Source organism: Antedon bifida, chromosome 4, assembly GCF_963402885.1.
Source record: "Antedon bifida chromosome 4, ecAntBifi1.1, whole genome shotgun sequence".
Lineage (NCBI taxonomy): Eukaryota > Metazoa > Echinodermata > Crinoidea > Comatulida > Antedonidae > Antedon > Antedon bifida.
The window spans coordinates 24,336,064-24,349,460 of NC_136229.1; the positions used below are offsets into that span (position 1 = coordinate 24,336,064).

The window sequence follows — 13,397 nt, forward strand, 5'->3', positions numbered from 1 at the left end:
TGTCGTTGTTGGTCGTCACCTAGTCCCAGAAAACATCAAACTTCGTCGAGGTGAAGCTGTAGCGACAAAACACGTCCGGCGTCCCATAACACAGAATGCGCATATTAGCACTGACGTAGGCCTACTTTAGTCGTTGGTCGTCGCCTGGGCCCAGAAATATCAAACTGTGTCGAGGTGAGTCTAGAGCGAGAAAAGACGTCCGGCGTCCCATAACACATAATGCGCATGCGTACATTGGTCGTTGGTCGTCGCAAATTGAAATATTCCTATTGTGTAAAACAGCTTGCATTTACAGTATACTAAATATTTAGAATACATTTTCCTAACAACGGTCAAACGTATGTGATAAAACCATAATGCAAGATTCATTGGTTAGAAATCTATACTATGTCGGATTAGCATACAGTACAGATGCCATTATACCATGGTAGGCCTAAAAAGCTATTGTCATGGGTAGGCCTACCATTGAAAGAATACCTATGTAAGGTTTAGTGAACTTTATTAGCACTTCTTTACAGTTGAAACACTGTTGTTTATTTATGTTATATAGTTCCATTACAATAATATAACATAAACATTACTCAATTATTGCAGCTTTTGTGTGTTAATCCATAGGCCTTCTAATGGTGTATCGATGATTGTTGTTGTAAAACAATATTAACAAGAAATGGAAAATACACTTATTCCTAAATATTGTTTAGGTTTTGGTAATAGGCGTAGTGTTTTCACACATTTTAAACATGATAAATAGCGAAAACTTTACACAATTTGTTTATTAAGTAAAACACTTTGATGTGTTACCTTGCTCGTGCTGTTATCGGCAACTTTTCATCAGTGTTGTAGGCATTTTCTTTAACGGCTTTGCGTTACTTTTTCGCTTCGCAAAATTGCAACCTGGTTCCGGCCTATCAACTTACATCAGGTATTTTCATCTACAATTTCCGACAAAAATAATTGCTATAATTTATTATGTAGTTTAGATAAATTTGTAGACAATTTAAGTCTAGTTCGGCTTTCGTTTCCGAGTAGATCGTGTATTGCTAATTTGATGACTTTCTATCACCTGAGTGGGGAGGAACAATGTGGATAAAGAATCTTGCTCAAGCACTCAACACTACAGTGACCGGGCCGGGCTTGAACCGGCAACCTTTTGATGACAAGTCCAATGCTCTAACCACAGTGCTCAACTGCAGATAGAGAGCTTCTATATTTTTTGCGGACTTCTTTAATAACAAAATATAAAAAATAAATTGTGTCATTGCAATTACGCGTTGTTATAGTTGGTCAATTATTCAGGAGAAAAACAACTTTTAATTAAAAAATTATATTAGTATGTTTAATCATTATTTTCTTCCAATAGGCCTGTCTTGACAAAGTTTTGATTTTCTGTTAAATAAATTAATAATATATTAACCAATATTTTAAAAATAAATAAACATTTGATCAACTTTTTACCTTCTTTAGATGTGTTCTGAAACATTTTTATAACGCAGGTCAATCTATTGTAATATTTTTTATTTTGGCAGCATGAAGACTCTTGTGCTTTTGGCGATGGCGTTGATGGCAGTTGATGTGTATGCTTCTCACTACCGTGGTGGTACATTTTACTGGGAAAAGCTCGGAAAAAAAGAAATCCGTATCTATTGGCATCTCGCATTCAGACGAGGGAATGATTTTTTAGAGTATATGTGTAACAACGTCGGACAAGAAATGACATCAGAAGACGTCACTTTGACCTGTACCAACTGTAATGAAGATAAAATAATTGCAACACCCCTTAAAATTAATTGTACATTCTTTTCACGAGAAATGGAATGGAGCCTTTTTGATGGACACATTGATTATAAGGCAGACCATGAGGCATTCAATATGGCGTAAGTACTCTTTATTTTGTATATTTATATTTTAATCGAACAGTAAAGCATCTACTAAATTAAAAACCAAGTCTAAACATAAATCTAATAGACTAACAACAGATCTAGAGTCATTGTGTAGTTAAATCAAGCTTAGAGTTATGGATTTAAATCTTTAAAATTAAGAGAGTAGGCCTACATTAAATGTACTGTACTCTCTTAATTTTAAAGATTTAAATCGTCAACAATTGGCAACAGGCAGATTTTGCGTGTTGCTTTTACATTTAAAATATAACAATCATTTAGCGTAAATTATTACAAATTAAATCATTCTCACTTTATAAGATATCGAATAAAAAGTGTCTCACACCTTGCTAACAAAGAACCAATTCCATGTACTAAAAACAAAAAAGACCTTTTACTATCTTCATGATTCTTTTTTTATAGACTTAAAACAGACAATTGTATTGCCAGTAATTGGATTGAACTTCAAAATTACGGCTCTGGCAAGTGTTGGTCACTTTTGACCAAAGTTGACACTTCAATAGAAAACAACTCTCCAAGAGTTACATCCGGTTTACCAGTTTATCGAGTCAGACAAGGCTGTGGCAAGGTGGCTATCAATCTTAACCGTAAGCATAATGCGTTTTTACAACATTAAGCCTAAATTTACTATTATTACAAATGGAAAAATTGCATACGTAATAACTATTAATCTTTTAGCTATCGATATAGACGGAGACCCCACTAGATGTCGATGGGCAAGTCACAACGAATGTCCAGAGAGACGATCTGATATAGCTGATACAAAGCCTGTGTGTAATCAGCCTACAGATTTCACAAAACTTTACAGGGTACTTAATTCGTTTTTTAAATTGATTTCCACACATCATTATATATATTACAAAGAATAAATGTGTGGGCAAATAAGTTCAAAGAACTAGAAGCCGTAACAACCGGATAAAAATACATAAGCATGATCTATAGGCCTAATGACGAGTAAGGTGTAGTAAAAGAAATGTAATAGTTAGTGTAATAAAGAATTGTAATTATGATGAACATGTAAAGAAAACCTTACGTAACAATCAGCAATGAATTGAATTGTAAAGTAAACAGTTATTATTACATGTACACATTATACATAAACAACCCAAGTTTCGATACAATACAATGTATTGATTATCCAAAGTACGAGCATCATGAGCAAAAGCATAACTACTGTAATGATAAGAATTATAGTAAATTTTACAAATACTAACAGGATAATGGTCTTTAATTAAAAAAAAATTGTATTTTTATTTGAAAAATTTAAATACTTGTAATGCTTCCAAATGTACATAAATTACAGACAATTTTTGTGTAATTCCTACCTTAACTTTTACGACACGCGTTCTGTTTATCACCGATGTAAAATAAGTGGGGTTAGAATCTAGGTTGTTGCAAAGTTGCAAACAAACCAAGAGCTACCCTTTAAGGTTTTTTATAAACCAGTGGATTTGAAGCTTACAAATTAAATTCACTAATCATAATGTTATTAAACATTAGAAATTAGGAAATTCGATGAAATACCCAGCTCATACAAGCTGAGAAATCATTATTGATTTGATGTTTTAATTTATTTAGAAAGAATGCAAGATCGAGTTTGATGTTGGAGAAAATGAGAAGCAAGGGTGGTATGCCGCTTCCGTAATGATCGAAGATTTTGAAGATGAAACTTACAGTAAAGCCAAGAGCACAGTTCCATTCCAATTTCTACTCGAAATTATTGCACGTAAGTCATCATATCCGATATGGCTAAATTAATAAAATATGCCAATTTTAAGTCGCACCGCCACAAAACCACTACGCCTGTGTTGCAGCATTTTGAATGTGTGTACCATCGACGGGAGTAAACATCCTAGTATTATGAAATTGGCACTTGCACACATTTTGGTCCGCATTGTTCCGCGCATCCAATACCTAACAATGCGTGCCGTTTCATGCCACACGCATTGTCACGCTTAACATCATTAACAACATAGTTTTTTTGAATTGTACTGTATTGAGAATGAGAAGAACCTGTGGCCGTATTCACCAATCTCACTTAGGCTAAGTGATACTTACTCCTAAAATTTAAGAATTAGTTATGGTAATTAGTAAGGGTAAAAATAATCATAAATATTCAGTCCCAATTTCGCTATGGTCCATTCACTTTCCTCTCTAAAAACTAATTTGCATATTTTAAAAAAGAGTAAGAAGGGGATTGGGGGACGGGGGAACGGGGAGGATGAAGAAAAGTGTGTGATATGCCTATATGATCAATAAAAAGAAAATGGCAGTCAAAACAAAAACAAGTAAATGAATACATATTAGGCCTAGACTAATTTGTATGAGGATCAAGAAAAATAGGTCTAGCCTAGATGCTACTAACAAACCAAATTTCTGTGTAGGCCTAAACCTGTCTGTATTGAGGCATATGCATCCTAGGCTGGTTACTGGTCAGACCAACAGAGGGAGCCTAGCATCTCTACCTAGCCTACTAGACTGGGGCTACTTTCTATTACAATGAAAATGAGAAGCCATCTTCCACGAAAATAATGGCAGTCAAAACAAAAACAAATAAATTAATATATAGGCCTAGATAAGTCTAAATGCTAATTAAACCAAACATGAATCCTATGCTGGTTACTGGGCAGACCAACAGGGGCCTAGCCTAGACTGGAACTATCTAGAAGTAGGCATAGTACTCGCACATTTAGAATCGTCAGAACAACCAAGGTACTGAATAGTTAAGGGAACTTTTAAGGGACCTCTGAGGTCCCTTAAACGGTGTGCATAACTTCAGTTCATAACATTTTAAAGTTAAACTAATTCTAATTTCTGTAAAGCCTGTTTTGCTTTGTTTGCCGACATTGAAGTTGATTTTATGTACATGCGCACATAGTAATTCTTGAAACGTTTGGAATAATGCACAACCTATCAGAGCACATGCATGCTCGATTCACGTACATTGATAATGTGAACTGCGTTTTTTAGCTGGATCATGTGTAGTTCCAAAGATTGAAATAGAGGAATGTAGTGTGATTGTACTTGGAGAGACATGGGAAAGTTCCGTTAAAGCATCATTACAAGATGGGTCAGCTGCATCACGGTACGTATTTTTAACATATTATTGATGGGGGCAGAACAGAAGTTAGTCTATAAACTTACTTATGCCAAGCACCAAATAAGGCCTTGTAACAGAAAGTTTTTCACCCATTACTGCACAGTTCACTGCATATCTCCCCATCATTTCCTGTTGGTGTTTCAAACTATATAATCTATCTGTTTTGTATGCAAATATTTTTCTTTCTCGTGAAAACTGTATCATACCTACAAAAGTTTAAAATTTAAATCTTGGTCAATGCTATCTCTATTACTACACTTTCTAAGTATAATATTTTCTCTCCTGTTTAAAAACAGTACAATATTAATTGTCATTCAAATGCCTTTCTATACACTAACAAAAGAAATATATTTTTCCATTCATTTTCAATCTCATTACAGATGTATTATCTCTAAAACAGGTTAATAACAATACAAAAATAAATTAAAAAAATTTTGTCCGACAGCTTTACTAATTTTATTGATTTAAAAAAAAGTTTTTTTCAGGTAGGCCTCTAACTTTGGTGCTGTTAATGCTCAAACTTCCTTTTGATATCCGACTTGCTTAATATACTCTTCCTTCAAATTTCTGCTCAAGAACCATCTTTTTGCTGTGTTGCTTCCGTTTTCCTATCTTTTCATCTGAGATGGCTAATTTGATTTAATTTAATCCATTTTATTTTTTATTCTAAATTGCTTGTGCTTTATTTTATCTTTATAAATTATATTTGTTTTAATTTAAATTATATTACATGCTTATGTCTCGTCATGTTGTATTTTTGTGAGGATCCCTAATGATCAGCTTCGGCTGGATGGACCCTCGTAAAATATTGTTGAAATAAAAATAAAATAAATGTGACATAAAAATATTTTTTTCAGAAGACAATATATCACAATATATAATATAGTGTTGTGAATTTATATTGATTCTTTTCAACAGCTTATTCATATAATCATTAAGCAGTTAAATGATTTACATAATAAATCCACGGAACAGTAATACAATAAATTAGATTATAAATCGATCGATCAACAATCTCTTCTTCAATCAATTTTCTTATTTTTTAATAAATTACAACAATTTACTGACACACAAAACAAAACATAAATTAAATAGTTATAACTAAATAAACGTGTTAAAATAGTACATTGGTAGTATATGATTCGTTGGTTGTTTATATGTATGATGATGATACTAATCTTCTGACGACAAATTACAAAACAACGACAGTGCAGTGAATCACGAGTACATATCTTAACTCTCTTATGCCAGTTTGTGCATTACGTCATTCATTAATTAATCACGCATAACGGATTGCAACTAACGCCATCACACATTTACGTTTTGATATGTTTATTTTTATTATGCACAGGTGTATTGATGTTTTTCAATCCTTCCAGTAATTTGCTACTGGCTTTATTAATTAGGGAAAATGTATTAAAATAGCCAATGTCAATGATGTCAATCATGATATACGTTTTGTTGTAATACTATTTTAGTATAAATGAGATCCAAGCAAGTGGAATAGGACTAACCATGCACGTTAGCCCAACTTCAGACAAGACTTCAAAACAAGCTAACATTTTTTTCAAACCCGAAGCTGTAGGTACCTATACGTTCAGCTTCACTGCTACAGATAATAATGGGTATGTACGAGGCCAATCTTATATATTGTGTAACGACAACGTACGAACCATGGTACGAACCCTAGCAAATAACTGAAGATAAATTGAAAATGAGACCGTTTCTAGTAGTCCATTACGGTAAACTTTATATTTCCATTTTTGCGTACGGATATTTTTTGTTCGTAAATAGTTTTTGTTTTGTTGAAGACCCGATTCTGAAACAAGCTTCCGAGCTCTCTTAAGTTTATGCAATAAATATTTTTACAATTTCATAATTATATACCAATAGTGTTCAAAGTGCTCCGAAGACTGCACGTGTGATTGTATGTAAGTATGATAATTATTATTATCTATTTTACATTATACTACGATGTTTCTATTTAAAGACACTTTCATATACAATCACTGCGATAACCAGTAGGTGTGTATCTCGATATGCCTAACTGGCTAGTTTGTAGGCCCTAGTTTTTACCTAGTAGCTTGATAACATCGGAAACGTAATCGAATATCGTACCCTTGCCTAGCCTCGCGTTGTCTCTTTGCTGAATTAATTATCTTCGTGTTTATAAGGAAGAATTCGTTTATACAAACCGGGGGAAAATTCGGTATTCTCGCTGAAAGGTGACGGTTCTCAAATTTTGTTTATATCCGACTCTATATGCACCAAAAAGTGCATCACACAATTCATTTCAAATTACTATTTTTCTTCCAAATTAAATTAAAAACATTTTTTTAGGCCTAAATGTTTATGAAATTAAAACAGACTAAAAATGAAAGTATCAAACCGCGCGCAATGATACCGGTATTTATACTCGCACGGTCTTTTTCTGCCTTATGTGGTTATATACTTTGCATGGACAAGTATGATAAAAGGTACTTTTTAATTATTTAAATAAAACAAATTGTATCAAGAATAAAATAGGCCTACATTTTTTAAATTTCAATGGTTTTTAGTCGCGTGCAACGCGACTCCACAGCTCACTATATCGGTCGGTTGGTCGGTCGGTCGTTCGGTAAACACTTGAGCACGCGACTGCAGCCATGTATATGGCCTTGTTTATACTTTGCAATTGTTTTGTGTAAGGCTTGGTACCTTTTTGTAATTACATTGTGGTCTATGATTTTTTGCTTTAAACAGTGATGCTTATTATTTACACATATCGTACTAAGCATTGATATCAATGGCCACGGCGTTTTACTCACTGAGCCAAACCGTGATTTACGAAAATCATTCAAAGGATAGGTGTAATTAATTAAAACTTCAACGGCGCGATCATTCGATACGGTAGACCGACTGCCGAAAGCGACCCGGCAGTGATTTTTTTTTCGTACATAAGTTGGGGACCCCTCACGAAACGTCACAAAATAAACATGAATAATTCATCAGTTAAATTTGTGATTACAACTGCGATACGATTCTAGGCCTAAGATGCTAGGTCAATTCACGTGATTTCCTTCGCGCACTCTTTTCCACACACACCACCACTATGCAAAATGTGTCGAGGCTAATCGACAGGTAGGCAAGACACATTCAACTAAGTAGTAATTGGACATATAGTATCCCAAACTAAAGGTTTATCTGTGAAAAAATTTAAAAGCATTGTCAATCTTTTGTTATTGATTTAGCCGCACAGAAAGAAATACGCACCCCCGAAATTCTAGCAAAAGAGTCGACTCCGGCCCAGAAATCTATGTACGAGGGAACAGAAGAATATTGGACAATCAAATTTAATACAAATGTATGTAGAGATATGAATTTATTTCACCATTACCGATTGTTCAAAGTCCTCACAAAGGACTAACGCATATATTATAGGCTATTGTTTTGTGTCAAGCTATACCTTTTTCATTTAACATCAGAGGCAGCATTGTTTGGCATTACTGTATTGCCAATATTGCTGCTGGATTACAAGACACAAACAAAGATTGCATGGCTATATGAAAGATAGACTTCGCGCCATTTGTACTGTGAATACAGCCAAAAAAAGAGTTTGCTGCCTTCAACGTCACAGTTTAGTTAGTACGTTTTAAAACGTGTTGCCTCTTCTTGTTTGCTGCCTTCAACGTCTCAGTTTAAATATTAATACGCCTACCACTCATTCATTCATTCATTCATTTATTCGGTCAAAATCAACATACAAAACATGATACATAACAATGTTACAATACAAAAAGTTAAAACTTGAGACTCACAATTAAAAAGAAGGAAAAAATGTTATAAACAATCTAAAACAATGCAAATGTCTAAAATGATGGTTAAAAAATGGCTTAATAATGGTTTAAAAATGGCATAAAATACAGAATTAAAACAGAATATCGTTCAGTACCATAGTTTAAAAAAGTCATTAAGAACACAAGTTATAAAAAAGACAATAAAATATTAAAAAGAGTTCATGACTTAGTAGCAATTATGATTGTTACTGTAAAACTAGATCTCACAGGAATAATATTATATGCAGATTAAAAAATAATACCCTTTATTCTGAAATTATTATTGTGTGGACAAAAATAAATATAATAACAAAAACTATAAAAAGAAACCAAATTTCTTAAAATTATTATACAATTGTAAGGAGGCAAATTATTTTTAACAGCCTCCTCTCTTATTTCCGTTTATTGTGACAACGCGATCTTTGACGAGTCAAATGCTATCACTGTATTGTCTACAGGGCTACATTGTGTTGCTACTTACAGGTTATACGTCCTAAAAGGAAGGCACTCATCAAGATAATAGAAAATGGCACTACAAATGTAATTGCAAAATATAATGCTGTTAATGAAACTCAAGTAAAATTCTCAGAAAGTGACCCAACTATTATTCAATTCCCTGCACCAACTGGACTAGAAGGAGGCAAAGTATATCTGGTGAGTGTGGATTCCGGAGCTGCTGTTAAATACTTTCCTGCAGGTCCATGTGGTGAAGGATCACCTTCTGTAGTTAATAGTGGAGTTGCAATGTATCCCTTTGAAATACGTAAGTAGGCTGCTATGCGAATTCAGCTGCAACTGACTGGTGGATTCTGTTACTTACAGTTCTTCCACATGGAGGAAATAATATAGATATATGTACGTAGACCTATTTCCTCCATGGTTTTACAGTTCTTTCTTTAACATGTCAGTTTCCTTACAGTTTTTTCCTTACCCTGTCAGTTGCAGCTGACTGGTCTGTTACACAATTTAATTTTATAACTCTAAATCTAAGCCTTATTTACTAATGATCACGTGTTTCTTTTATAGCTAAGTCAGAACCGGAAGTAGAATGCGGTGATTCTTACATAAAAGTACTCATTCCTAAAACATACGTGAATAACATTCCAGCAGGTGAGCTTCACCTTCACGACAAAAAATGCAAAATTGAGGACAATGGTGATGACTACCAGGCGAAGTTTGGTTATGATGAGTGCGGAACCAGAATTGTCGAGGTACAATGTTATCAGATTTAATCTCCATAAAGCTTGGTATCCACTTGAATGCAACGCAAGGACGTAAGCGCAACGCAATTGAGTTACCGTAACCAATCACAAACGACAGTTCGGGTGACCCATCGCGTCGTGATTGGTTAAATTACGAACCAAGCTTAATGAATAATAGCCATCTTCCAAATAGATGAACACTTCATCTGCTGGGTCTTTGATTTTACAAAAAGATGTGTTATCTTCATATCTTCAAACGTTTCCTTTCTTCCTTCTAAAAACCTTATGTTAGTTTACTGCCTCTCCTTCTGATTAACTGTTTATGCTAGTGATAAGTAATGGAAATGAAGATAGTTTATTGGGCCTATAGTCTAATTAGATGTAAACCTGAAAAAGTCTCTGTATTACTAGGCCTATCTATTACTAATACAGGAAGAAGTGTACTGATAACAAATGTATCATCTTGCCTACTGGCTGGCACCATTATTCCTCCATGCTGGCACCATAGCTAGACACAACAGATCCCAATTCTTTTTACAGAATTGTGGGGTGATTGTGGTATTTTTGTACAGTAGGAATTTTAAAACGGGGCTTAAAGTATCATAATTTCGTATGTATTCTCTTCTCTTATACTGTGTGTAATTTATGTTTTTTTTATATTGATTACATTCCAGCCTTCTTCAAATTCAAGGACTACAACATTCTACAACACAATCTTAGACGACCCGAAACCAATCTTCTTAGGTGGGTCGGTCACCAGAGCAAAACATAAGGTTGAAGTGCAAATTACATGTGAAATGAGTGGAGCAAGTGTTAGTAAAGTAATTTTTAAACCAGTTCGACCACCCACAGGTGAAAAATACGCAGCGACTGGAAGGTTGAAGACTTACCTTAGGATGTATGAGGATTCGGGTTACACCAACGAAACCAGTGGACCTGTTTCAGTAAATATAAAAGAAAACATGTATTTTGCGGCCGGGAGCACTTCCGGTAAAAGCGTGGCGATCCAAAGCTGCATAGCAACGAATAAGTGTGGAACAGGAGATGACCAAAAATACACGTTCATTCAAAATGGGTATGTTAACTATGTTTATTTTGGGTTGCCAAATGTGATTTCAGTAATTAATTCCAATCTGTACTACGGTGACGCATTTGCAAAGAGCCTAGTCACTGCTTATTCATTATGAGATTTAACAGATTATACACTATTAAAAGTAGGCTACCAGATTCAGAATATTTTCTGAAAAAAAAAATGTTCGGTTCTCAGTACTGTTACATCGTCATGACAATATTTCTCCAGGGGTATCATATGAACATTCTAGGCATAGAATCCCATGTGATACATAGATGGTTAAGGTTACGGATGGTTTGGATAAGGTATGTGTCACAGGTGTCACACATAAGCTGCTTTATCACGGAATGTGCTTATGAGACTGAACACACAGTAATAACCTATTAAAATACATTTCTTCCTGTTTTGATTGTGTAGATGTGGAATTGATCCATCTGTCAGACTTAGTTCTTCTGGTTTGAATCACCGTTTCTCCATCAAGTCGTTTGAATTCATGGATCAAGCATCTGACGAGGTAAGACTTTTATTTAAATACAAGCGCTAAGACATCTTTCTGTCTAAACTTGTAATGATTATGGTAGGTTATGAAGTGGGTTAATTAATTTAGATAATATTTTCAGCACTTCCAATCTTTAAACAAAATTATTTATTTTGTTCACTTCACATCATTTAATTTTAAAAAAAATGTAAAATCAATACGTATAGGAGCTACCTTATTATGAATTCACTATTTAAAATATATTCATTAATTTAACAATAACAAAAATGCTATTTTTAGATTGTTGTGAAGTGTAAGATAATTTCATGTAATAAAGAAAATGATGAATCCCGTTGCGCTACTCTCAAGGATGACCAATATTGCTCCTCCAAAGGACGACGCCGCCGAGGTAACCGAATCGGTACGTTTGAAGACGAAACTAATGCATTCATGACATTTAAAATGTAATCAAATAATAATTGTTGATTTTTAATTTTACTATGATTAATAATTTGCTCAGTGATAAACTGAACAAACTAAATTGAATTAAATTCAATTGATAGTATATATTTCATATGTGTTTAGAATTCGATGTAGTCGGTCAATCGAATAACAATTTAAAAATTGATAATATTTTAGTTATATTACAATTACTTTGTGGAAGTAGTTGACTGAATAATCTTGTCTTACTTACTTCTCATTTAAAAACTTACTACTTTCATTGTATTTAGTCAAATTAAGTGAAAATTAATTGACAATATATCAACTTTATTGAATGTACGGAAATAGTAGACCGTTGAAAATGGTAGTTCTAAATAAATGAAGGTGTTGCAAATGAAATTGTTTTGAATTGGCCATCATTTGATGTATGCCTATGACGGTTGTGGTGATGATAAATAACGGTGAATGTGATATGACGAGTTACCATTAATATGATTTATAACGAGATAGTGCATATAGATGTTTATTGGTCAACTTCGTTCTGGCCACTTGACTTTAAGCATTTACCTTAAAATTCGGTCTTTCAGCTTTTCCTTATCGGAAAATTAAAAATAAGCAAATAATTTTGAGTTAAATAATGACTCATTCAAGATTGATAAAATATACAGTAATAATATTTATGAGCCAATCGTTTGTGATTGATCAACCCACTTGCATTGCCCTAAGCGGTGCCAAACTTTACTAGTTCTTCCTGCCTAAGCTCTGTCTACACTATCAATGTAGTTTGACAAAAACAGTGTGATCAAGTAAATCATCAAGTTCATATATGGGCACCCCATCACATTTTTGTCACATAAAGTTTGAAAGTGTAGAGAAGGCTTTATGAGAGTTGCCAAATGCACTGATATAGGAATAACTAATTTTGGCGTCTGGATGTATGTCCGTTAATGGGACCAGTCTGATTTCGAGGAGGGGTTTCCGCAGAGGGAGATTCAACTGTAAATTTAATGCGAACAAGTAGGTATTGATTACCCTATAATTGACGTTTCTTAATCCGTTTTAGCATATATACCTAATCTTTACCCTAATCATGTCATTTGATTGACATTAAAGACCTAAACATACGAAACACTGACAACCGATACACAAATTACGTATTCAATTTCATTTAATTATGCAATACAACTCTTACTATAAAAGTTGTCATAAGCAAAACGCATCAGAATTAATTAACAATAATTGGATGATAATTGTTAAACAGTATTGTTGCTAATATCTCATTTTCAAAAATGTAAAACAATATCGACTGGAATTGGAAAATTCATTTATTCCTAAATGTATTATTGTCTGATACCTTGAGTTTTGGAGATTAGGCATATTGTTTTCACACA

At 33.8% G+C, this 13,397-nt stretch overlaps 1 protein-coding gene across 1 annotated transcript; it reads left to right on the plus strand.

The window, feature by feature from the left end:
• Nucleotides 1–789: 789 nt before the first annotated feature.
• Nucleotides 790–12,405, plus strand: LOC144840749 (uncharacterized). Its single transcript, XM_078696749.1, has 14 exons — nucleotides 790–922; nucleotides 1,527–1,874; nucleotides 2,301–2,485; nucleotides 2,577–2,707; nucleotides 3,477–3,624; nucleotides 4,869–4,983; nucleotides 6,477–6,623; nucleotides 6,892–6,929; nucleotides 8,229–8,341; nucleotides 9,297–9,576; nucleotides 9,840–10,024; nucleotides 10,690–11,090; nucleotides 11,505–11,601; nucleotides 11,866–12,405. The coding sequence occupies exons 2-14, from the start codon at nucleotides 1,528–1,530 to the stop codon at nucleotides 12,031–12,033; spliced, it is 2,355 nt and encodes a 784-aa protein (XP_078552875.1). The 5' UTR covers nucleotides 790–922; nucleotide 1,527; the 3' UTR covers nucleotides 12,034–12,405.
• Nucleotides 12,406–13,397: the final 992 nt, after the last annotated feature.

Coding starts and splice junctions, on each gene's coding strand:
- LOC144840749 (XM_078696749.1), top strand. CDS start 1,528: ATGAAGACTCTTGTGCTTTTGGCGATGGCGTTGATGGCAGTTGATGTG. Junction 10,025..10,689: donor GCGGAACCAGAATTGTCGAG/GTACAATGTTAT, acceptor ATTACATTCCAG/CCTTCTTCAAATTCAAGGAC. Junction 11,091..11,504: donor TACACGTTCATTCAAAATGG/GTATGTTAACTA, acceptor TTGATTGTGTAG/ATGTGGAATTGATCCATCTG.